A 25,609-nucleotide genomic window follows, 5' to 3' on the forward strand; every position below is an offset into this window, starting at 1 on the left:
TTTTTATTTCGATCCTTCAAACCTCAGCTTTGAGCATCCCCTAGTGGTGACAACCATTTTTGCTGTTAGCAAAACTACTCTTCTGCAGTTCATTTGCCACATTAATATTTGTGTTTTCAATGTGGAAACACAGTACAGCAGTTTGTGGTAAATAATGGAACTGATTTTATTTATACTGTATAAAGGATGTGAAAAAAATGAATCACAGAAATTTGCATATTCAGAAATAAATCAAGAAACAAATCTGATAGAATGTTAATTTATTAGGGAAAGGGGCAAGAGAAAGAATTAATACTGTCATGGGATAAAACTGGACGCAAGGAGAATCCACAAATTGGAAGAATTGAGAGAGTGAAGGCTCTGCATCCTGGGATCAATCTGGAAGCACTGGAAGGGAGCCCTCGGCATCTGGGAGCAATGGGAAGCAGATTGCAGGCATTGGAAGAGGTGCCCAAGTGTGGGAGGAATAGAAAGGATTTTTGGCTATGGGAGCAATAACGAAGGGGTTCTGGCATTTGGGAATACTGGGAGGAGGGAGCCCTGGCAGTAACGGCAGTGCTGCAAGGGATGTTGTGGGGTCTGTGTGTACTGGGAGGGAAGTCCCAGGAACTTGGAGCAGCTATAGGAAGTCTCGATCTGGTAGCATTGGATTAGGGATCGGATTGGAGAATAGCTAATGTAACCCTACTATTTAAAAAAGGTGGTAGTGAGAAAATGGGGAATTATAGACCGGTAAAAGTCTGACATCGGTAGTGGGGAAAATGTTAGAGTCCATTTTAAAACATGTAATAGCAGAGCACTTGGAAAACAGTGACAGGATCAGAAAACAGTGACAGGATTGGACAAAGTCAACATGGATTTACCAAAGGTAAATCATGCTTGACTAATCTACTGAAATTTTTTGAGGATGTAACTGGTAGAATAGATAAGGGAGAACCAGTGGATGTGGTGTATTTGGACTTTCAGAAGGCTTTCGATAAGGTCCCGCATAAGAGATTAGCGTGCGAAGTTAAAGCACACGGGATTGGGGGTAAGGTACTGTCTTGGATAGAGAACTGGTTGGCAGACAGGAAGCAAAGAGTTGGAATAAATGGGTCTTTTTCCGAGTGGCAGGCAGTGACTTGTGGGGTACCGCAGGGATTGGTGCTAGGAACCCAGCTATTCACAATATATATATAAATGATCTAGACGAGGGAACTAGATGTACTATCTCCAAGTTTGCAGACGACACAAAGCTGGGTGGGCGTGTGTGCTGTGAGGAGGATGCAGAAAAACTCCAGTATGGTTTGGACAGGTTGGGTGATTATACTGCATTTGCCATACATCTGCCCAATGTGGATAAATGCGAGGTTATCCACTTCGGTGGCAAAAACAGGAAGACGGATTATTAGCTGAACGGCAATAGATTGGGAAAAGGGGAAGTGCAACGAGACCTGGGTGTCCTTGTGCACCAGTCGCTGAAGGTAAGCATGCAGGTGCAGCAGGCGGTTAAGAAGGCAAATGGTATGTTGGCCTTCATAGCAAGAGGATTCGAGTACAGAAGCAAGGATGTCTTGCTGCAGTTGTACAGGGCCTTGGTGAGACCACACCTTGAGTATAGTGTGCTGTTTTGATCACCTTATCTGAGGAAGGATGTTCTTGCCATGGAAAGAGTGCAGCAAAGATTCACCAGACTGATACCTGGCATAGCAGGAATGACATATGAGGAGAGATTGGGTTGATTAGGCTTTTATTCGCTAGAGTTTAGAAGAATGAGAGGGGATCTCATTGAAACTTATAAAATTCTAACAAGACTAGACAGAATAGATGCAGGAAGGATGTTCCCGATGGCGGGGGCATCCAGAACCAGGGGTCACAGTCTAAGGATAAGGGGTAAGCCATTTAGGACTGAGATGAGGAGGACTTTCTTCACCCAGAGAGTGGCGAACCTGTGGAATTCTCCACCACACAAGGCAGTTGAGGCCAATTCATTAAATATATTCAAGAAGGAGTTAGATATATGTCTTAAAGGCTAAAGGGGTCAAAGGATATGGGGAGAAAGCAGGGACAGGGTGCTGAATTGGGATGATCAGCCATGATCTCATTAAATGGCGGAACAGGCTCGAGGGGCCGAATGGCCTACTCCTGCTCCTAGTTTCGATGCATGATGCAAAAATACTATGCAGGGGGTTGGACTCAGTAGGAGTGGGTAACAGAAGCTGTGGGGTAGAGGAGCAGTGAGCAGGGGACTGGGTACAGCAGCATTAAGAGGTATTAAAGGGGGTGGAGACAGAATTTGATCCTCAACTGTGCTCTCACCGTGTTACCGTTTCTCTGCGAGCTGAGAAGCAGCTTTAAGAGCTTCTGTGCTGGCAGAGAGTTGACAAATGGAGTAAAAGCTCAGTAAGCACTTGAAGTAACTTAAAACAGGTCTCTGTTGGTGGCTGGCAACTCAGGAGGAGGGCTGTATCTTGGGGTTGGGGAGGGTCACGGAAGCTGGTGGCCAGAAACTTGGCATAAGGCCTATAGGTAGGGTGGGTGTGATGGAAGCGCAAGGATTTACAATGAAAGAAGCAGGGAGGGGTGGGGGGGGGATGCTTAGAAGATGAAGCAAGTACCAGAAAAAGCAAACTAACAGATGACCAGGCCACTGGGTTTGGAGGGGGGGGGGGGGGGGGAAAGAAAGAGAGAGAGAGAGAGAGAGAGAGAGAGAGAGAGAGAGAGCGAGCGAGCGAGGTGTTAATTAAGCATTCCAGGATATAAAAAAGTGAAAAGCATAGATAAGTTTAATTTTATTGCAAAATACGCAATGTTTAAAATCTTATTTATGACATTAGAAATTTCAGTTACTGTCAAAAATAAATGGTATTCAACAAATGGATACAATAATCAAGCAGCAGGCAACAGGTAATTAATACCGCTTCTTACTGCTGCCTCTGCCCTTACAGCTGTTTACTGACTTTCGCCAACAATATAAAAACAGATAGCAAGAGTTTCTACAGCTATATAAAAAGAAAAAGGGTGGCTAAAGTGAACGTTGGTCCCTTAGAGGATGGGACTGGGAAACTAGTGCTGGGGAACATGGAGATGGCAAAGACGCTGAACAAATATTTTGTATCAGTCTTTACAGTAGAGGACACTAAAAATATCCCAACACTGGACAAACAGGGGGCAATGGGGGGGGGGGGGGGGGGGGAGGAGCTAAAGACGATTAAAATCACTAAGGAGATGGTACTCAGTAAAATAATGGGACTTAAGGCGGATAAATCCCCCGGACCTGATGGCCTACATCCTAGGGTCTTGAGAGACGTGGCGGTAGGGATTGTGGATGCATTGGTGATTATTTTCCAGAACTCCCTGGACTCAGGAACGGTCCCGGCAGATTGGAAAACTGCTAATGTAACACCCTTATTTAAAGAAGGGAAGTAGACAAAAAGCTGGAAACTATAGACCAGTTAGCCTAACATCTGTGGTTGGCAAAATGTTGGAGTCCATTATTAAGGAAACAGTAACAGAGCATTTGGATAAACATAATTTAATAGGACAGAGTCAGCATGGTTTTATGAAGGGGAAGTCATGTTTGACAAATTTGCTCAAATTCTTTGAGGATGTAACATACAGGGTGGATAAAGGGGAACCAGTGGATGTAGTGTGTTTGGACTTCCAAAAGGCATTTGACAAGGTTCCACACAAAAGATTACTGATCAAGATAAGAAATCACGGGATTGGGGGTAATATACTGGCATGGGTGGAAGATTGGCTATCTAACAGAAAACAAAGAGTTGGGATAAATGGTTCATTCTCGGGCTGGCAATTAGTAACTAGTGGTGTTCCGCAGGGGTCAGTGCTGGGACCCCAACTCTTTACAATCTATATTAACGATTTGGAGGAAGGGACCGAGTGCAACATATCCAAGTTTGCCGACGATACAAAGATGGGAGGGAAAGCAGTGAGTGAGGAGGACATAAAAAACCTGCAAAAGGACATAGACAGGCTAAGTGAGTGGGCAGAGATTTGGCAGATGCAATATAATGTTGGAAAGTGTGAGGTTATGCACTTTGGCAGAAAAAATCAAAGAGCAAGTTATTATCTAAATGGAGAGAAACTGCAAAGTGCTACAGTACAAAGGGATCTGGGGGTCCTGGTGCATGAAACACAAAAAGTTAGTATGTAGGTGCAGCAGGTGATCAGGAAGGCCAATGGAATCTTGGCTTTTATTGCAAGGGGGATGGAGTATAAAAGCAGGGAAGTCTTGCTGCAGTTGTACAGTGTATTGGTGAGGCCACACCTGGAATACTGCGTGCAGTTTTGGTTTCCATATTTAAGAAAAGATATACTTGCTCTCGAGGCGGTTCAGAGAAGGTTCACTCGGTTGATTCCGGAGATGAGGGGGTTGACGTATGAGGAAAGGTCGAGTAGGTTGGGACTCTACTCATTGGAGTTCAGAAGAATGAGAGGCGATCTTATCGAAACATAAGATTGTGAGGGGGCTTGATCGGGTGGATGCGGGGAGGATGTTTCCACTGATGGGTGAGACTAGAACTAGGGGGCATAATCTAAGAATAAGGGGCTGCGCTTTCAAAACTGAGATGAGGAGAAACTTCTTCACTCAGAGGGTAGTAAATCTATGGAATTTGCTACCCCAGAGAGCTGTGGAAGCTGCAACATTAAATAAATTTAAAAAGGAGATAGACAGTTTCCTAGCAGATAAGGGAATTAGGGGTTATGGGGAGCGGGCAGGGAAGTGGACCTGAGTCTAGATTCGGATCAGCCATGATCCTATTGAATGGCGGAGCAGGCCCGAGGGGCCGTATGGCCTACTCCTGCTCCTACTTCTTATGTTCTTACCTTTCAAAGTTCTTTGTGCAACTGTATAGGTAAGTTAAAAGATACTAATGGCAGAAGTGGAAGGTCAAAGGGCAAATGGGGTGGATGGGAGTAGAGCTTGATGGGGTGGGCAGGAGCTGACGGTAGCAAGTCGAGAAGGAAGATTTGGAGGGCAAGTAGTCAAACGATATTGGTGTGGCGAGAAGGGAGGCTAGGTGTCTGGAAGTATTTTGGAGGACGGGGTAGAGGACAATGGAGCCCATCAGCTTTCACCCAACACTGGGAAACTGGTCGAGGAGCCAGGACCTGGAGAGGGGGGCAGAAAGAAGAGCTCGGTGTGTGAATGCCTCATCGTTACTGTGACGGAAATAGGAATGACAGGAGAGGCTTTATCAGAAGTGCGTCCATATAGCCCCCACCACACACACTGACTTCAAGCACATTTTGTGTGAGCTTGTGATAAAGGCAGGCTCCTGTCTCCGCTGATTTAACTGTGTTCTATTCCAGTCACCATTTGACTCGACAACTCTCAAGAACACCCAACAAATCTTACAAAACTACAAGTACAGAAACCCCAAGTTACTTACCTTATTCCTATAAGGAAAGAAATCAACATGGAGCAGATAGGATCTGCTATCATAAGGCCATAGTTCTGCATCAGAAGGGCAGATATTATTACACCTACACTGCCGAGTGTGTCTGCTACAATATGCAGAAAGACTCCTATAATGACAAGAGGGGAAGAAATTGTTTTATGCTTTCACGCAATACCATTTTTGATTTATAAACATTACTGAATACCTCCTACATTTAGAGAATGAACAGTAAGTAAAAAAAACACCTTTGATTGCTTATCAGCTTTTTAATAAAGAAATAATGAAGATCAGCTTGAAGAGTTAGTGACAATTTTAGCACAAAATGATCAATTCACAAACCTTCTAAAATCTGTTTATTGGATCCTTTTGCTTGAAGTGTATCAGATTGGTAATCTTCTGCACAGAAAAACATAGTATCTATAGTTACAAAACTACAACATATGCATTGATAGAAGACTTCCAGTGAGATACAAGGTACAGGAAACTTTCGATTAACCGGCCCCTAAATAACCAGAAATGTCGGTTAACCGGCAAAATTCAGGAGTCGGTTCAGGTAACTTTTATTACTTGCACAGCAACAAATGGAGGAAGGCAAGGGTTTGGCTGCAGCTGTTGCTAAGCTACAGAGACGCTTGCAACTTGGACGTTGTTCTGAAGCAAGCAACAGGGTTTGTTGCTTTATACGGAGCTCTAAGGTCCTTTTACTATAGCGTTCGGTTATCCGGAATTGTTGATGAACTGGCACCACGTCGGTCCCGTCCGTGCCGGATACCAGAAAGTTTCCTGTAGTTGCATGATTGAGTGGGCCAGGAAATGTCAGCGATTTGTGGCATCTAAATCTTGATGTCTATTTGCTTAGCTTGATCACTGGTTTTGTAACACAACGGTTAAAGAAATCTTCAGTAATTATTTTATGAAATACTACTCGGGTGCTAGTTTGAAATCAATAAATGGAATTGATTGGGTTTCATCTTTGGATATCAGCAAGTGCACATTACTGATCATACAACTGGAGTAAGGGGACTATGCATAGAACAGTGAAAAGGGCAAGAACATTTTAAGTTAGAAATGTAAAATATGGTCCCCAAATTGCAGTGCCCCCTTTAACCTAGGACAGCACAGAAGGAGGCCATTCAACCTTTGCCGGCTCTCTGCAAGGGCACTTCAGCTAGTCCCACTCCCCTGCCCTTTCCCCATAGCCCTGCAAATCTTTTTCCTTCAGGTACTTATCAAATTCCCTTTTGAAAGCCACAGTTGAATCTGCCTCCACCACTCTTTCAGGCAGTGAATTTCAGATCCTAACCACTCGCTGCGTAAGAACGTTTTTCCTCATGTCGCCTTTGGTTCTTCTGCCAATCAACTTAAATCTGTCTCCTCTGGTTCTCGACCCTTCTGCCAATGGGAACAGTTTCTCTCTATCTACTCTGTCTAGATCCCTCATGATTTTGAACACCTCTATCAAATCTCCTCTCAACCTTCTCTACTCTAAGGAGAACAACCCCAGCTTCTCCAGTCTATCCACATAACTGAAGTCCCTCATCCCTGGGACCATTCTTGTAAATCATTTCTGCACCATCTCTTAAGACCGTCACATCCTTCCTAAAGTGCGGTGCCCAGAATTGGATACAATACTCCAGTTGAGGCCGAACCAGTGTTTTATAAAGGTTCATCATAACTTCCTTGCTTTTGTACTCTATGCCTCTATTTATGAAGCCCAGGTTCCCGTATGCTTTTTTAACCGCCTTCTCAGCCTGCCCTGCCACCTTCAACGATTTGTGCACATGTACCCCCGGTGTCTCTGTTCATACACCCCCTTTAGAATTGTACCCTTTAGTTTATATTGCTTCTCCTCGTTCTTCCTACCAAAATGTATCACTTCGCATTTTTCTGTGTTAAATTTCATCTGCCACGTGTCCGCCCATTCCACCAGCCTGTCTAGGTCTTCTTGAAGTCTATCACTATCCTCCTCACTGTCCACTATACTTCCAAGTTTTGTCTCATCTGCAAATTTTGAAATTGTGCCCTGTACACCCAAGTCTAAGCCATTAATATACATCAAGAAAAGCAGTGGTGCTAGTACTGACCCCTGGGGAACACCACTTTATACCTTCCTCCAGTCCGAAAAACAACCGAAGTTAAACTGACTTGCCTGTAGTTGCTGGGTTTACCCTTATACCCTTCCCTTTTTTGAACAAGGGTGTAAACATTTGCAATTCTCCAGTCCTCTGCCACCAGCCCCATAGCCAAGGAGGATTGGAAGATTATGGCCAGTACCTCTGCAATTTCCATCTTTATTTCCCTCAGCATCCTCAGATGCATCCCAGTCCTGGTTAGATATCTACTTTAATTACAGCCAGCCCTTTCTAGTACCTCCTCCTTATCAATTTTTATCCCATCCAGTATCTCAACTACCTCCTCTTTCACTATGACTTTGGCAGCATTTTCTTCCTTGGTAAAGACAGATACAAAGTACTCATTTAGTACCTCAGTCATGCACTCTGCCTCCATGTGTAGGTATCCATTTTGGTCCCTAATCGGCCCCATTTACCTATTTACTATTTATATGCCTATAGAAGACTTTCGGATTCCCTTTTATGTTAGCTGCCAATCTATTCTCATACTCTCTCTTTGCCCCTCTTATTTCCTTTTTCATTTCCCCTCTGATCTGTCTATATTCAGGGAGGCACGGTGGCATAGTGGTTAGCACTGTTGCCTCACAGCGCCAGGGACCCGGGTTCAAATCCGGCCTCGGGCGACTGTCTTTGTGGAGTTTGCACATTTTCCCTGTGTCTGCGTGGGTTTCCTCCGGGTGCTCCGGTTTCCTCCCACAGTCCAAAGATGTGCGGGTTAGGTTGATTTGGCTATGATAAATTGACCCTTAGTGTTAGGGGATTAAATACGTGGGGTTACGGGGATAGGGTGGGATGTGTGTCGGTGCAGGCTCGATGGGCCGAAATGGCCTCTATCTGCACTGTGGGGGATTCTGTGATTCAGTCTGGTTCTCACTTGTATTCTCAATCTGACATCTGTCATACGCCCCCTTTTTCTGCTTCATCTTATTCTCTATCCCGGGGTGGGAGGAAGTGTAGTCAGTGGGCTTATAGTGGATGTTTGTTGATAGCCTATATGCAGAAATGGAGACAGAGAAGTCGAGGAAGGGAAGGAAAGAGTCAGAGATGGACCATGTGAAGGTGAGGGAAGAGTGGAAATTGGAAGCAAAGTGAATGAAATTTTCTAGTTCAGGGCGCGAGCAGGAAACGGCACTGATACAGTCATCAATGTACCGGAAAAAGAGGTGAGGGCGGGGACCTGGGTAGGACTGGAACAAAGAACATTCCACATATCCCACGAAAAGGCAGGCATAGCTAGGACCCATGCGGGTTCCCATAGTAACACCTTTAATTAGTGAGTGGGGTCAAAGGAGAAGTTGTTCAATGTGAACAAGTTCAGGCAGGTGGAGGAGGGTGGTGGTGGATGGGGACTGGTTGGGCCTTTGTTCAAGGAAGAAGCGGAGCGCCCTCAGGCCGTCCTGGTGGGGGACGGAGGTGTAGAGGGATTGGACGTCCAGAGTGAAAGAGAGAGTTAGGGCCAGGAAACTGTTAAAGTGACGGAGGGCGTCAGAAGAGTCGCGGATGTAAGTAGGAAGAGACTGGACAACAGAAGAAAAAAAAAGTCGAGATAGGAAGAAATCAGTTCTGTGGGGCAAGAACAGGCTGAAACGATGGGTTTACCAGGGCAGTTCTGTTTGTGGATCTTGGGAAGGAGATAGAAGCGGGCTGTGCGGGGTTGGGAAACTATGGCTGTGGAGGGAAGATCTCCAGAGGAGACGAGGTCAGTGACAGTCTTGGAAACTATGGCTTGATGTTCGGTAGTGGGGTCATGGTCCAGGGGGAGGTTGGAGGAGGTGTCAGAGAGTTGGCGTTCAGCCTTCGCAAGGTAGAGGTCAGTTCCCCAACCAACAACAGCGCCACCCTCGTCAGCAGATTTAAGATCACACTAAGTTTATGCCATGTCAGCCTACAAGATGTTTTGTCTCCATATTGCAACAGGGCTACACAACTAAGATCTTGTATTACTTTAGATCATAATTTCATTCTGATCCAGCAGAGGGACTTGGGGGTGCATGTTCACAGAACATTAAAAGCAGCACCTCAGTTTGATAAGACTGTAAATAAAAAGCTCAATTCTAGGTTCTCCCTCAATAGGCATGGAATATAAAAGCCAAAAGGTAATTATGAACCTATATAAAACCTTAAGACCTCAGTTAGAGTACAGTGTGCAATATTGGGTTCCATGTTATAGGAAGGATATTGAGGCTTTAAGCGAGGGTACAATGCAGATTCACTAGGATGCTGCCTGGTATGAGGAAATACAAATACAAAGAAAAACGTACTCTCTTTTTTGTTAGAATAACATATTATAGGGCGATATAATAGAAGTGTTTAATATTATGAAAGGATGAGACGGGTAGATAGAAACAGAACATTAGACCGTTTCCAGTAGTTGAAGGGTCAAGAACAAGGGGCCATAGATACAAGTTTAAATGTGAGATATTTAGAATAAAAGGCAGGATAAACTTCTTCATAGAGAGTTGAGAAGCTATGGACTTCACTTCCAGGGTTACTAGTTGAGGCAGAAATTGTCAACATTCAATATTAGACGGATAGCTGGATGAAGGAAAAGGGGTTGAAGGGGTATGGGAACAGGCCGGGTAAATGTGATTAGAACTATTTGCTCATGTAGAGGGTTGGACCAAGTGGCGTGTTTCCGTGTTGTGACTTGTGTGCGACCTGGTCAGCATTTCAGAGTCAGTCACAGTCCACTGGAATAAACACAAAACCATTTGTTTCCTGAACTGTGCTTCAGATCAGATACTTGAAACCTAATAAAAATGAACCCATTTTAAACCAAGACATTACAGGAAACTTTGTGCTATCCGGCACCCATGGGACCGAGCTACTGCCGTTTTTTTAAAAGCTCCGGATAGACCAGCGTCAATGTTATCAGATAGGAGCTTTTCATCGCAGTATCTGACCACAAACATTGCTGCTCAGCAACAGCTTGTAAACACTCGGCCCGTGGCTTGGAAGCATCTCTGAAGCTGTTGCTAAGATACAGAAACGCTTTCTAGAGCCTGCCGTGTCTGACCACAAACACTGTTGCTCAGCAACAGCTTGTAAACACTCGGCCCGTGGCTTGGAAGCATCTCTGAAGCTGTTGCTAAGATACAGAAACGCTTTCTAGAGCCTGCCGTGTCTGACCACAAACACTGTTGCTCAGCAACAGCTTGTAAACACTCGGCCCAGTAGCTTGGAAGCGTCTCTGAAGCTGTTGCTAAGCGACAAAGATGCTTTCCAGAGCCTGCCTGTGAAAAGAATGCTAGGAGAAAAAAAAAACACCTAACCAAAACGGCTGCTGATTTCTCCCGTTAGATCAAAGTTGCCGGACATTCAACTTCCGGATAGCACAAAGTTTCCTGTACATAATAATGATGATGAGCTTAGTAGGATACATAACTGGAGATAAATCCAAGAACAGAAATTAGGCATTATATTGGTTTTCTGACCAATAAACAAAGCATTCACCAGATGCAACTTTAGATTCATGAAGAAAACTGGCATCACATAACTCACCATGACAGTGTTCTGGAGCATGGGAATGCCCGTGCCCATGGCTATGTACAGATCTGTGATCGTGATTGTGGCTGTGCCCATGTTCTCCATGACTGTGTCCGTGATTCAGTCCAGGAATTCCTCCGTTGAAGAGCGAGTGACTATGGCCATGACCTAATGCAACAAACAAAACAGTGAAGCTTGTTAAAAACTATACATATGTTTGAACTGGAATATCAAACTTGCATACAAATGTACAAAGCCATCCATCAACTGGTTCAATCTGTAAACCCTTCTATGTATGGAAATTGCAACATAAAACTAGAAACATGCAGTGAGCACAAGGTGTCACTTTACCAGATCTGATCAAAAGGCACAGTGGCATGTTGAATCCCTGTATCATGGGCTGGTTGAATGCAGACTTACAGATACAATTCTTCAAGCAAATTACTGATTAGAGCTATGGACAATAACCAAAACGAAACTCAAGAGTGGAAGAAGGATATCTGCCAGAAGGGAAGTCAGTGGAATGGAGTATGACAACATTCGGATGGGAGGAACGAGGAGTCTCTTTTCACTCCCTCAAACGGAAAGGGTTTACTGAGATTTTTAAAGTGTGGAGCTCCTCCTAGTGGCTCTGAGTAAAAGCACAGCTCAGGCCAAGAGAACATGTGAAATGTCAGACGAGAACAGAAATGAGCTTATCTGCGTTGCCCCGACAGTCAAATAGCCTTTCAACACTTGCTGACCTGGCTCGTTCACAAAAAACTCAAGCAAGGGTGGTAGGTGCCTGTGCAAGCATAACCCAGCAAGAATCAGCACCTCTAATTTGCTGATTCAGACGTACATTTTTCCCACTTGGTGGGGCGCACACAGGGAAAGGGGAAAAATGAGAGAGAAAAAGCAGGAACCTGTGTAAGTCAGAATTGACAAATTAATGTTTCAGAAACAGCAAATGTAACTAAACAAAACACTTTAGACTGAAAATAACCCCTCTTGCTAGTGTTTCACTATAAAGTGTTTCTTCCCATGGTAGTGTGTGTCTTATTTTGCCTACTCAAGGAAACGAACAATTTGAACACTCGCAGGCTACATGTAAGTTTATAGAACTGTACCCTTACCACCATCATGAGAATGTCCATGGCCACCATGTTTAAATACAAAAATGCCGACCAAATTCACCAGAAACCCAAGCACAGATACAGACAGCAGCCGGTCGTGATGCACTTCAGGGGGTTCCAGAGCTCTCTGAAAAATAATTGGAGATGAAAGCTTGATACAGTCTTGCAGGTAGAAGAATGACTGGTGGGAGGGGGCACAAGTTCCATCCCACATTCTGAAGTGTTCCTGATCTCTAATGCACTGCTACACAGGGCTCAACTCTGATGCCATTGGACTGCAGTCAGAAATGTATACAGGCCTTTATTATTCACTTTTGGATTTTTTTAAATTTTTATAAAAGAGAGTCACTTTATGGTTTGCTGACTAACTGACAACACACAAGAAAGATTCTGCATCACAAAGAGTCGGTTGTGTTTTCTAGCAAAGTTATTTGAAATTTAAATATCAACAAACTGTACAGAAGAATAATTCCTGCTCCACAGACATTGCCTCTTTATATTGCAAGAGTCATAAAACTTACTTCTGGAATCATTTTATTTTACACATTACGTTTTTGTAAATTTTCAGAGGAAAAGTCCCAGGATTGCACAGGAACAAGAACACCAACATTCAAAAAGAAATTCAGTTGGGGGTGGGGGGGAGGGGTAAACAATCAACCGCTTCCCTCAAGTTAGTAATGGAGTGATGCACAAACTGTCACACTTTTGAAAGCAGTTAAAAACAAAAATCAGTATTTGCAATATGACAATGCATTGAAACACAGGATAAACTTCACCATCTTCAGCTGTTTCATCAATGACCTTCCCTCCATCAGAAGGTCAGAAGTGGGGATGTTCGCTGATGATTGCACACTGTTCAGCACCATTCGAGACTCGTCAGATACTGACGCAGTCCGTGTCCATATGCAGCAAGACCTGGACAACATTCAGACTTGGGCTGACAAGTGGCAAGTAACATTCGCACCACACAAGTGCCAGGCAATGACCATCTCCAACAAGCGAGACTCTAACCATCTCCCCTTGACATTCAATGGCATTACCATCGCTGAATCCCCCACTATCAACATCCTGGGGGGTTACCATTGATCAGAAACTGAACTGGACCAGCCATATAAATACTGTGGCTACAAGAGCAGGCCAGAGGCTGGGAATTCTGTGGCGAGTGTCTCACCTCCTGACTCCCCAAAGCCTTTCCACCATCTACAAGGCACAAGTCAGGAGTGTGATGGAATACTCTCCACTTGCCTGGATGAGTGCAGCTCCAACAACACTCAAGAAGCTCGACACCATTCAGGATAAAGCAGCCCACTTGATTGGCACTCCCTCCACCACCGGCGCACTGTGGCTGCAGTGTGTACCATCTACAAGATGCACTGCAGCAACTCGCCAAAGCTCCTTCAACAGCACCTTCCAAACCCGCGACCTCTACCACTTAGAAGGACAAGGGCAGCAGACGCATGGGAACATCACCACCTACAAGTTCCCCTCCAAGCCACACACCATCCTGACTTGGACCTGTATCGCCGTTCCTTCACTGTCGCTGGGCCAAAATCCTGGAACTCCCTTCCTAACAACATTGTGGGTGTACCTACACCATATGGACTGCAGCAGTTCAAGGCGGCGGCTCACCACCATCTTCTCAAGGGCAATTAGGGATGGGCACTAAATGCAGGCCTAGCCAGCCAGCGACGCCCACATCCCATCAATGAATAAAAAAAAACTAATTGGTGACTGCAACTCACACTATACACTGACGTATAGGGATGAGAAGCAACATTCAGTATCCACATTGTTGTTTGTTGTACATAATTAACATACTAGGATTCATATCTCAATGAGGTGAAATCCCTTAAAAAGAGAAGGGGCATAAAATGGACTGAAAGCCCCCAGCCCCCAGCAAGTTCCAAGTTTAGAAAAAATAAAGTTTTGTAAGTACTGTAACTGATGAAAGATGAAACCTGGGGGTGAATACAAGGATGACATCCCAAGGATATGACCGCCCTTCATCAGGTACAAAGAGGAGCAACAATGATAATTCTGGGTATCAGGAATTTAAATTACGGATGAAAAGGCAAGCAAATTGGGCCTGTTTTCTTTGGAAAGAGGAGGCTACTAGGTGAATCAATTGAAGCTTTCAGTAATACAAAATGGAATTCACAAAGTTGATCTGAGCAATGTGCATACTTTGATAGTGTTAAAATACCATTGATATAGAAGCTAAAAATGAGGACATCAGGAGTAAGCACAGGAGCAGGAGTAGGCCATTCAGCCCATCAAGCCCGTTCTGCCATTCAATGAGACCATGTTTGATCTGTATATTACCATCTACGCTTACCTAACAATATTCAATCTCAGTTTTGACATTTTCAATTAACGTAGCCTCAACAGATTGTGGGCAAGAGTGTTCCAGATTTCCACTACCCTTTGCATGAAGAAGTGTTTCCTGATATCACACCTGAACAGCCTAGCTCTAATTTTAAAGGTTATGCCCCCTTGTCCTGGACTCCCACTAGAGAAAATAGTTTCTCTATTTACCCTATCAACTCCTTTAATCATCTTAAACACTTCAATTAGATCACCTCTTAATCTATACTCAAGGGAATACAAGCCAAGTCCTCATTATTTAACCCTTTTAGCTCCAGTGTTATTCTGGTGAATCTGCGCTGCACCCTCTCCATGGCCAATATATCCTTCCCGAGGTGCGGTCCCCAGAACTGAAGCAGTGCTCCAGATGGGCTCGGATCAGAGCTTTATATAACTGTGACATAACTTCCACCCCTTTGTATTCTAGCCATCTAGAGATAAAGACCAAGATTCCATTAGCCTTTTTAATTATTTTTTGTACCGGTCCACTAGCTTAGTGATTTCTGTTCTTGGTCTCCTAAATCTCTCTGCTCCTCCACAGCTCCAGCTTCTCACCATTTAGAAAATACTCTGATTTATCTTTCTTAGGTCCAAAGTGGATGACCTCCCATTCCCCTGCATTGAATGCCATCTGCCACAGTTTTGCCAGGCAGAACCTTTTTTTTTGTATAGAGGACAAGAGTTAAGGATGAAGTTACTGGAGAAGACCAGGGAGTGCAAGTGAGCTTTAGGGATAATCAAGATTTGTTTCTGTGCAGGGAGGCAGGATTGAGGGATACCAAGTGTAGGTAGAGAGCAGCATTGATGAGAAAGCAATGGTTTGTATATTTCACACAAACACTTTATACAAGTGCTTTTGTCCTCGTTTACAACTGAGTGAGCTTGTATGTTACTCCAACAAAAAAAATGTTCCACTGGGAGGACAAAAATGCAGCTGAGTTTAACTTGAAGTGGTTACTTTTTTGTCCCATGGTGACCTCTATCCGATCAATTAACTGTCCTCCCTCCACCGCAACACATTACTCAGAGAGAGAGCCCTCAATACAGCTGCTCCAATACTCCAGGGATGGATTCACCCATGGATCATCCCTTACCCTAAGTAAGTTAGAAGTTAGGAGCAGGAAGTTAAAAGAAATCTTTCACACAAAGGGTTATTCAAATATTGAATGCTTTGCCACAAGTGGCTACTGAGGCAGAGACTACAAAAAAAACTGGATAAGTATTTTTAAAATGTTTTAAAATATATAACATGATGATTTCTAAGTGCAGGGAAATGAGGTTAGAGTAGACAGCATTATTTAGAGAGAAAGCACTGGCACAGGCACAATGTGATAAATTCTCTTTTTTGCGCTATAATTTCTAGGTTCCTGTAAGTGCCCAATGATTTGCTCCCGTGATGGCCCAGCTGGGATTGTAGACCCCACCCTATTCCACAAGGCGCCCATGCTATGGCTGCAACCCATCTGTGGGACATTTAACTGCCTGTATCTTTTTAGGCACAAAGAAAAAAGACAAGCTCCACTAATGCTCAACTGGTTAAGGCAGGATGGTCTCAAGTTTGATCCCTGGTATGTGTTGAGCTAGCTGCTCTCAACTGGGGTGGTAGGAGCAGGAATGCTCCAATTGGTTTCAGTATCTTTGGGGGGGTGGGGGGTGGTGGACATTACCCAGGGGTCTGCTCCTGATTCTGATTCAGTAACTCCCGCTGGCAGTATGAACACGTGGATGCCAGGTGCATATACAATTGGGCTCAGCTGTGATGGTTCCTGCAATCGAGTAGCTCACCCACACTCACTGTCTAGGGGCACACAAAGAAAAATGAAGTACTGCAGGGTGCATATACTCACAAGCAAGGAGGCAATGTCTTCAGGAGAGAAAAAGGGGTGGGAAGAAAAATGGAGATCACTTCTGAAGATGGTACAACTGAATCTGTACAGTTAGGTACGAGGTGAGCCACTGACCTATGGCATCACTGAAATTCCACTCCGCAGATAGGGGTAGTACCACACGCATCACCGCCACATTTTTTTAAAATCTAGAAAGACCCAGCAAAGAACCCTTTACCAAGTGACTAACGGTCTGCAAATTCCAATAATGCAGATTGCATCTAAAACCAAACAGACATTCAGAATCTTCCTAAAGTTACAATTCAGACATGACAATAAAGTATTCCTTCCAAGACGCGAAAGGAATTTGCTGGGAATGAAATTCTACAGCTGATATATAGCCACAACATCTTTCACTAACCAACCTCTATTCCTTCTGAGAAAATGAAAAAGGCTGTGAAGATCAGAAATAATCCATTCACAAATCCAGCCAGAACCTCTGCTCGGACATATCTGCCAAAGGAAACAAAATATAGATGAAGGAATAGGATAACACTTTGCTACCACATGACCAGGAGCATCAACTGGTTTCTTCAAAATCGTTAAACCGGTTTGTTAAAGATAACCAGAGTGTAAATGATGGTGCATTTTCCACTAATAGCACATTGAGGGTAGTTCTTCTTTGAGAGTTCTCTATTTTGTAATCCTTTCCTATGCTGTCTACACATTGCTTGCATAGCAACATAATGTTTGACTCTGGACTGTGTTTTAATTACTTTATAGTGCATTTGCATTTTGTCTACAAAATGTAATCATTTCTTGATCCCAAACCTGGATGCATCATACTAGCACATTGATAATGGCATCAGCTTGAAACCCCAAGCAAAATTAAGGTGTTAAAAAAAGCAAAGAATTTAAGGGTCTGTCACACTGGCTCATTTTGTGATGCCCACAGAGCCCACGTGCTTTCAATAAGACCCAGGTTGACTGAAGTGCTCAGAGGAGCTATTGTCAGAATGGTTAAGGCAGCTGCAATTCTGGACATGCATCCGAGTGTATAGAGGTGAATAAATCATTTATACTTTTGGGGGGGGGGGGGGGGGGGGAAAGAACCATATAAAAAAAAAAAAATTTCCCCCAAGAGTAAGCCAACAACGCTGCAGCATGCTTAATAGTGCTTGCTTACAAAGCAGTACCAACATTTGGCTGGGAAATGGTGCAGGATGGGACCAGAGGGGGGAACTAGGAAGAGGAGGAAGAAAGTCAAATTCTTGTTTTACTTCAGTCAGAAATTTTAAAAAAATCAATGGATCTACGAGTATTTTTTTGTGGTGACGTGAGGGAAGAACTTAAATCTATCCAAGAGATCAAAGCACAGTCTGGCCTAGTTTGTGGTTCATTCTATTAACAGGTGTCAGAGCTGCAACCACCCTGAAACCCAATCATCTCAGTTGGAGGGAAAAAGAGGAAGGGCTTGACTGCTAAATATATGTATCTCTACGCAATCAAATGTTAATAAGCCTCCAGCTCTTACCCATAGGAAAAGGTATCGTTCGACCTCCATCTGGAGATCACAGATGCTGCCAGTCCAGCCAAAAGGGCAGTGCAGTCAAAGAACATGTGGAACGAGTCCGAAATGAGACCTAAACTAAAGCACAACAGATCAAAGTCACAACACATTCCCAACAGAGCTCCAGAGTTAGCATGATAAAATTCAACCTCAGTCCTACAATGAAACAACCTCACCTTTCAGACAATCGTGAACTTTCCCACCCAAATCTGTCTGAAACGAACACAGATCAGCCATGATCTCACTGAATGGCAGAACAAACTCAAGGGGCTGAATTGTAGTTTGCTGAACAAACTCAAGGGGCTGAATTGTAGTTTGCTGCAGTTGTACAGGGCCTTGGTGAGACCACATCTTGAATAGTGTGTGCAGTTCTGGTCGCCTTATCCGAGGAAGGATGTTCTTGCCATGGAAGGAGCTCAGCGAAGATTCACCAGGCTGATACCTGGGATGGCAGGAATGACGTACGAGGAGAGATTGGGTCGATTAGGCTGATTGGGCTTATACTCGCTGGAGTTTAGAAGAATGAGAGGGGATCTCATTGAAACTTATAAAATTCTGACAGGACTGGACAGACTAGATGCAGGAAGGATGTTCCCGATGGTCGGGGAGTCCAGAACCAGGGATCACAGTCTAAGGATAAGGGGTAAGCCATTTAGGACAGAAATGAGGAGGAATTTCTTCACCCAGAGAGTGGTGAACCTGTGGAATTCTCTACCACAGAAGGCAGTAGAGGCCAATTCATTAAATATATTCAAGAAGGAGTTGGATATATTTCTTAAGGCTAAAGGGATCAAGGGGTAATGGGGAGGAAGCAGGGACAGGGTACCGAGTTTGGATGATCAGCCATGATCGTATTGAATGGCAGAGCAGGCTTGAGGGGCCGAACGGCCTACGCCTGCTCCTATCTTCTATGTTTCTATGAATGGCCTACTCCTGTTCCGATATGTTCCAATGCAAAGGGTAGCACAATATGATTTCTCCAATAGATTTTTCTTCCTCCCTTGAAGTACCTATCTTCAGGTTAGGCCGCTTAAAAGCGGTGGCTGATTCAGCGAGGCGAGGCCCGACCAGAGCATCGGACCTGTGAGGGAGCAGTGACCGGCGGCAGTTTCAGCAAGGCGAGACGTACCAATTCAACAGCAGGGGAAGAGAGGTAAAAAGTAATCCAAGTGTGACGTCACCAGGAAGCAGTTAAGTGATTGGTTGGTGAGTATTTCTTTCTCCTTTTCATTACAAGCTTAAATTCTGCGGTTTATATTTTCTTGGGTCTCTGTGGTGTAGTGGGGACAGTTGGTAAATAAGCGCCCTAGAGTATATCTTTAACTGGTGGTATTGAATTAATTCAAATTAATTAAAGGGGTAAATCATGCCAGGAGAGCCCAGCCCCGTGTTATGCTCCTCTTGCTCTATGTGGGAATTCAGGGACGCTGCCAGTGTCCCTGACGACCACGTGTGCCAGAAATGCATCCAGCTGCAGCTAATAACGGGCCATATTGAGGCGCTGGAGCTGCGGATGGATGGGTTGTGGAGCATTCACGATGCCGAGAGGGTCGTGGATTACACGTTTGATGAGTTGGTCACGCCACAGGGTAGGGCTGCACAGGCAGAAGGGAAATGGGTGACCATCAGGCGGAGCAATAGAAGCAGGCAGGTAGTGCAGGGGACCCCTGTGGCCATCCCCCTTTCAAACAGGTATACCACTTTGGATACTGTTGAGGGGGATGACTCACCAGTGGAAGGCAGCAGCAGCCAACTTCCTGGCACCAGGGGTGCGCTTCTGCTGCTCAGGAAGGGAGGAAAAAGAGTGGGAGAGCAATAGTGGTAGGGGATTCTATCGTAAGGGGAACAGATAGGCGTTTCTGTGGCCGTAGACGTAACTCCAGGATGGTTTGTTGCCTCCCTGGTGCCAGGGTCAAGGATGTTACTGAACGGCTGCAGCGCATTCTGAAGCGGGAGGGTGAACCGGCAGAGGTCATGGTTCACATTGGGACCAACGACATAGGTAGGAAGAGGGATGAGGCCCTGCAGCAAGAATTTAGGGAGCTAGGTAGCAGATTAAAGAGTAGGACCTCAAAGGTTGTAATCTCTGGATTACTCCCGGTGCCACGTGCTAGCGAGTATAGGAATAGGAGGATAGAGCAGATGAATGCGTGGCTAGAGAGTTGGTGCAGGAGGGAGGGCTTTAGTTTCCTGGATCACTGGGCCTGCTTCTGGGGAAGGTGGGACTTGTACAAGTCGGACGGGTTGCACCTGAACCAGAGCGGGACAAATATCCTTGCGGGGAGGTTTGCTAGCACTGTTCGGGGGGGTTTAAACTAAAATGGCAGGGGGTTGGGAGACAGAGGAAAGGAAAACAGGGATAAAAGCAAAAGATAGGAAGGAGAAAAACAAAAGTGGCAGTCAGAGAAATCAACAGTTTAAATCAAACATGGCCACAGTAAATAATAATTCTAATAGGTCTAAGAGCGTTAAAAAAACAAGCCTGAAGGCTTTGTGTCTTAATGCGAGGAGCATCTGTAATAAGGTGGATGAATTGGCTGTGCAAATAGAGGTAAACGAATATGATTTGGTTGGGATTACGGAAACGTGGCTCAAGGATGGCCAAGACTCGGAACTCAACAACCAGGGGTATTCGATAGTCAGGAAAGCTAGGCAAAAAGGAAAGGGAGGTGGGGTAGCATTACTGGTTAAAGAAGGGATTAATACAATTGTAATGAAGGATATTAGCTCTGATGATGTGGAATCTGTATGGGTAGAATTAAGAAATACTAAGGGGAAAAAAACATTAGTGGGAGTGATATATAGACCTCCAAACAGTAAGGCGGAGGTTGGGGATGGCATTAAAAGGGAAATTAAAGAAGCGTGCAATAAGGGCACGGCAGTCATCATGGGTGACTTTAATCTACATATAGATTGGACCAACCAAATTAGTAACAATACTGTGGAGGAGGAATTCCTGGACCAATATGTCGAGGAACCAACCAGAGATCAGGCCATCTTAGACTGGGTATTATGTAACGAGAAAGGATTAATTAGCAATCTTGTTGTACGAGGCCCCTTGGGTCGGAGCGATCATAATATGATCGAATTCTTCATTACGATGGAGAATGAAGTAGTTGACTCAGAGACAAGGGTCCTCAATTTTAATAAAGGAAACTACGATGGTCTGAGGAGCGAGTTGGGTAGGATTAATTGGGGAATGGCACTCAAAGGGTTGACGGTGGATAGGCAATGGCAAACATTCAAAGACCGAATGGATGAGCTACAGAAATAGTTTGGCATAAAAATAAAACAAAAAAGGTGACTCAACCGTGGCTAACAAGGGAAATTAGGGATAGCATAAGATCCAAGGAGACGACATATAAATTGGCCAGAAAAAGCAATAATCCTGAGGATTGGGAGCAGTTTAGGAGTCAAAGGAAGACAAAGGGATTAATTAAGAAAGAGAAAATAGAATGAGAGAGTAAGCTAGCAGGGAACATAAAAACTGACGTAAAAGCTTTTATAGATATGTGAAGAGAAAAAGATTGGTGAAGTCAAGCGTAGGTCCCTTACGGTCAGAATCAGGGGAATTTATAATGGGAAACAAGGAAATGGCAGACCAACTAAATACATACTTTGGTTCTGTCTTCACAGAGGACACAAATAACCTCCCAGAGATGCCGGGGAACATAGGGTCTGATGAAAGGGAGGAACTGAAAGAAATCAGTATTTGTAGGGAAATGGTGTTAGGAAAATTGATGGGACTGAAGGCAGATAAATCCCCAGGGCCTGATAATCTACATCCCAGGGTACTTAAGGAAGTGGCCCTGGAGATAGTAGATGCATTGCTGGTCATCTTCCAGAACTCGATAGACTCTGGAACGGTACCCATGGATTGAAGGATAGCTAATGTTACCCCACTATTCAAAAAAGGTGGTAGAGAAAAAGCGGGGAATTATAGACCGGTAAGCCTGACACCGGTAGTGGGGAAAATGCTAGAGTCTATTATAAAAGATGTAATAGCAGAGCACTTGGAAAGCAGTGACAGGATCGGACAAAGTAAACATGGATTTACAAAAGGTAAATCATGCTTGACTAATCTACTGGAATTTTTTGAGGATATAACTGGTAAAATAGATAAGGGAGAACCAGTGGATGTGGTGTATTTGGACTTTCAGAAGGCTTTCGATAAGGTCCCACATAAGAGATTAGCGTGCAAAATTAAGGCACATGGGATTGGGGGCAAGGTATTGACTTGGATAGAGAACTGGTTGGCGGACAGAAAGCAGAGTTGGAATAAACGGGTCGTTTTCCGAGTGGCAGGCAGTGACTAGTGGGGTACCGCAAGGATCGGTCCTAGGACCCCAGCTGTTCACAATATATATTAATGATCTGGACGAGGGAATTGGATGTAGTATCTCCAAATTTGCAGACGACACAAAGCTGGGTGGGAGGGTTGTTGTGTCTGTGTATAATAAGACACAGACTGCAGGAGAACGGTACAACAGGTGTTTACTCAACGAGGCTCACACTGGAACTAATCTGTACAGATTACTACTCAGTGCTATATACAGGTGTGGTCACTGCCGGTACTGCAGTATACATGAGCTGTAAAAGATAGTTCCCCCCTTAAAAAGGTACATACATTACAATTCCTCCCCTTTTAGATTAACAGTACCATAACACTCATTTAACAATTAAATATCAAACTAATTACAATTAACACTTTTAACATGCAACATTAGCTGAAAATAGTCTATTTATATATTTTCAGTCTTTGGGGGGGCTTCCTGATCCTTTCTGGATAGCGCCTTTCCCGAGTGTCTTGCTCTTGGTGCGGAGGTAATTCTGGCCCCCTGTCGTCGGTTGGTTCATCAGCTTCCGATGCTACTGTTTCTGGGGTAGATGCGACCTGTACGTCGGGTTCATCACCAGGTACGTATGGGTGAGGCATGGGGTTGACTTGTTCCTGTGACTCAAGGATCTGGTCAGCATGGCGTCTCACGATGCTCTCCCCAACGTCCACTGTTTACATTAGTGGGCCCTGCCGTGTGCATATCGTTCCTGGCTGCCATTTTTCTGTTCGGTAGTCGCGGGCCAAGACTGGTTGCCCTACATTGAAGCTCCTTGTTGGCTTCTCATGGATGTGCTGGAATTGCTTACTCTCAACATCTTTGTACATTTGGTCTGAGCAAATCCAGACGAGATCTTAGCCTTCGGTTAAAGAACATCATGGCTGGGGCCTGGTTGGTGACTGCATGTGTCGCATTCCGGTAGGCGAACAGGAAATTGTCCACCTTGTGCTGCAGCAGAATGTTGTCATTGTACATAGCCTTTATTGCCTTCTTAAAGGTTTGTACGAACCTCTCAGCCAATCCATTTGTGGCTAGATGATACGGCGCGGATGTGTAATGCCTTACCCCATTCTTTTTCAAGAACCTCCGGAACTCTTCGGACACAAACTGTGGTCCATTGTCGGAGCAAATCTGTTCTGGCAAGCCATTCCTGGCAAAAATGGTCCGTAGGACTGCAATGGTTTTCTCCGTGGTGGTGGAGGACATTTTGATGACCTCAGGCCATTTCGAGCGCGCATCCACGGCTATTAAAAACATCGAGTCCATGAATGGACCAGCAAAATCAATATGCACCCGTTGCCATGGAGATGAGGGCCACTCCCATGGGTGTAGAGGGGCCTGTGGTGGTGCATTTTGGACTTTCTGGCATCCTGAGCAGCTCTTGGTCAGGTCCTCTATTTGTTTATCGATTCCCAGCCACCACACAAGCCCTGGCTAGGCTTTTCATTTTTACCCCTCCCAGATGACCCTCATGAAGCTCATTGAGCACTCTATCCCTTAACTTGGGTGGAATTACCACTCGGGATCCACACATCAAGGTCCCCCGGCACACTGACAGCTGTTCCCTCCTTGTCGAGAATGCTGGCAACAGTGAGTCGCCATGTGCTGGCCATCCCTTCACCGTCAAATCATATACCCGAGACAGTGTCGGGTCATTTCGGGTTTCCTTTTCGATACAAGCGTTAGTTACCGGTAGGTATTCAACTATAGTCGAATGGAATATTTCGACAGGATCCACTGCTGGTGCTTCCTCCGCAGTAGGCAGTGGCAGGCGTGATAGCCCATCAGCATTTCCATGCTGTTTCGTGCCCTTATATTCAATCTCATAGTGGTGCGCCCCTAGAAAAAGTGACCATCTTTGTCGTCGTTGCGCAGTCATCACCGGAACGCCCTTCTTCGGATTAAAAATGGAGACAAGGGGCTGGTGATCAGTCAGCAAGGTGAATTTCTGCCCGTGCAGGTAGTGATTGAACTTTTTCACTCCCCACACTAGGCGGAGGGCCTCCCTGTCAATCTGGGCGTAGTTATGCTCGGCTGAGGTTAGTGATCGTGATGCAAAGGCTATTGGCCTCTCTGAGCCGTCCGAGAATTTGTGCGACAGCACCGCTCCAATGCCGTAGGGTGACGCATCACATGCCAACCGAATTGGTAATGCCGGGTTGTAATGGGCCAATACCTCTTTCGATGTGATTAGTGTTTTGCTCTTCTGGAAAGCAAGTCTACATTCGTCACTCCACTTCCATGGCACCCCAGTTTGCAGTAGGGTGTTCAGTGGGTGTAGTATTGTAGACAAATTTGGCAAGAACTTATGGTAGTAGTTTACCAGCCCGAGGAACGACCTCAGTTGTGACACATTTTCCGATGCTGGAGCCTTGACTACTGCCTCAATCTTCTCTGGGGACTTATGTAACCCCTCTATCGATAATATGGCCACAATACGAGATCGGTTTTCTAAAAAACTCGCATTTGGGGCGGTTAGCTCGGAGCCCATATTCCTGCAATCGCGTGAGCACCTGCTCCAGGTTGGCAAGGTGATCAGTCATTTTCGCCCGTGACCAGGATGTCGTCCAAATAACACTGGGTCCCTGGGATCCCTTGCAGGACTTGTTCCATTGCCCTCTGCCAAATAGCCGGAGCTGATGCTACCCTGAATACCAGCCGATTGTATTGGTAGAGACCTTTATGGGTGTTGATTGTGAGGTATTTTTTTGATGCTTCTTCTACCTCCATTTGCAGATACGCCTGGGCCAGATCAATCTTAGTGAAGCGTTTCCCTCCAGATAGCGAGGCGAAAATATCTTCAATCCGCAGAAGTGGATATTGTACGGTGTGAAGGACCGGGTTCACTGTTACCTTAAAGTCCCCACAGATGCGAACCTCCCTTGGTTCCCCAGGCGTGCTGCTCAACGACTTTTTCATCACAGGGACGATGGGTGTAGCCCACTCGCTCCAGGTCTACCTTGGACAGTACACCTGAACGTTCCAGACTCTCCAGCTCTGCTTCGACGGCTGGGCGGATCGCATAAAATTTGGGGCTTGCGTTTTCTTCAATTTTAATCGTCGCTGTCATGCCTTTTAGTGTTCCAAGTCCTTGCTGGAACACTTCTTTCACGTCAGTTAGGATCTTTGACAGTCGCCCAGGTGCGACGGCGTCATCCTTTTTGTCAGCCACAGTCAGTGCCTGTATGGAATGCCAAAACAGTTGTATTTTCCGGATCCATTCACATCCCAGTAATGGTGGTCCTCCATCTTGCAATGCATACAGGTCTAGTTTTGGTGTTTCCTTACCGTTATATATAACGGTCACCCTTATTTTTCCTTTGGGGTAGACTTTTTGCCCCGTGTACGGCTTCAAAATAATTTTTGTGTCTCTCAAG

At 44.9% G+C, this 25,609-nt stretch overlaps 1 protein-coding gene and 1 pseudogene across 3 annotated transcripts in view; one reads left to right on the forward strand and one right to left on the reverse strand.

Moving 5' to 3' along the window:
* Window positions 1–25,609, reverse strand: part of slc30a7 (solute carrier family 30 member 7) — a 68,873-nt gene that overhangs the window by 28,859 nt on the left and 14,405 nt on the right. For all 3 annotated transcript variants that reach the window (XM_085982467.1, XM_085982469.1, XM_085982468.1), the window contains exons 3-8: window positions 17,860–17,973; window positions 16,751–16,838; window positions 12,136–12,262; window positions 11,036–11,188; window positions 5,742–5,798; window positions 5,394–5,529 (exon numbers count right to left, since the gene is read on the reverse strand). In XM_085982467.1, the coding sequence (XP_085838593.1) occupies window positions 5,394–5,529; window positions 5,742–5,798; window positions 11,036–11,188; window positions 12,136–12,262; window positions 16,751–16,838; window positions 17,860–17,973 (675 nt within the window). The remainder of the gene's footprint in view (window positions 1–5,393; window positions 5,530–5,741; window positions 5,799–11,035; window positions 11,189–12,135; window positions 12,263–16,750; window positions 16,839–17,859; window positions 17,974–25,609) is intronic.
* On the forward strand, window positions 18,866–21,212 carry LOC147121923 (uncharacterized; annotated as a pseudogene).

The sequence above is a fragment of the Somniosus microcephalus genome, chromosome 3 (genome assembly GCF_052327205.1).
Source record: "Somniosus microcephalus isolate GS21.2 chromosome 3, FLI_Smic_1.0, whole genome shotgun sequence".
NCBI classification, from domain to species: Eukaryota; Metazoa; Chordata; class Chondrichthyes; order Squaliformes; family Somniosidae; genus Somniosus; species Somniosus microcephalus.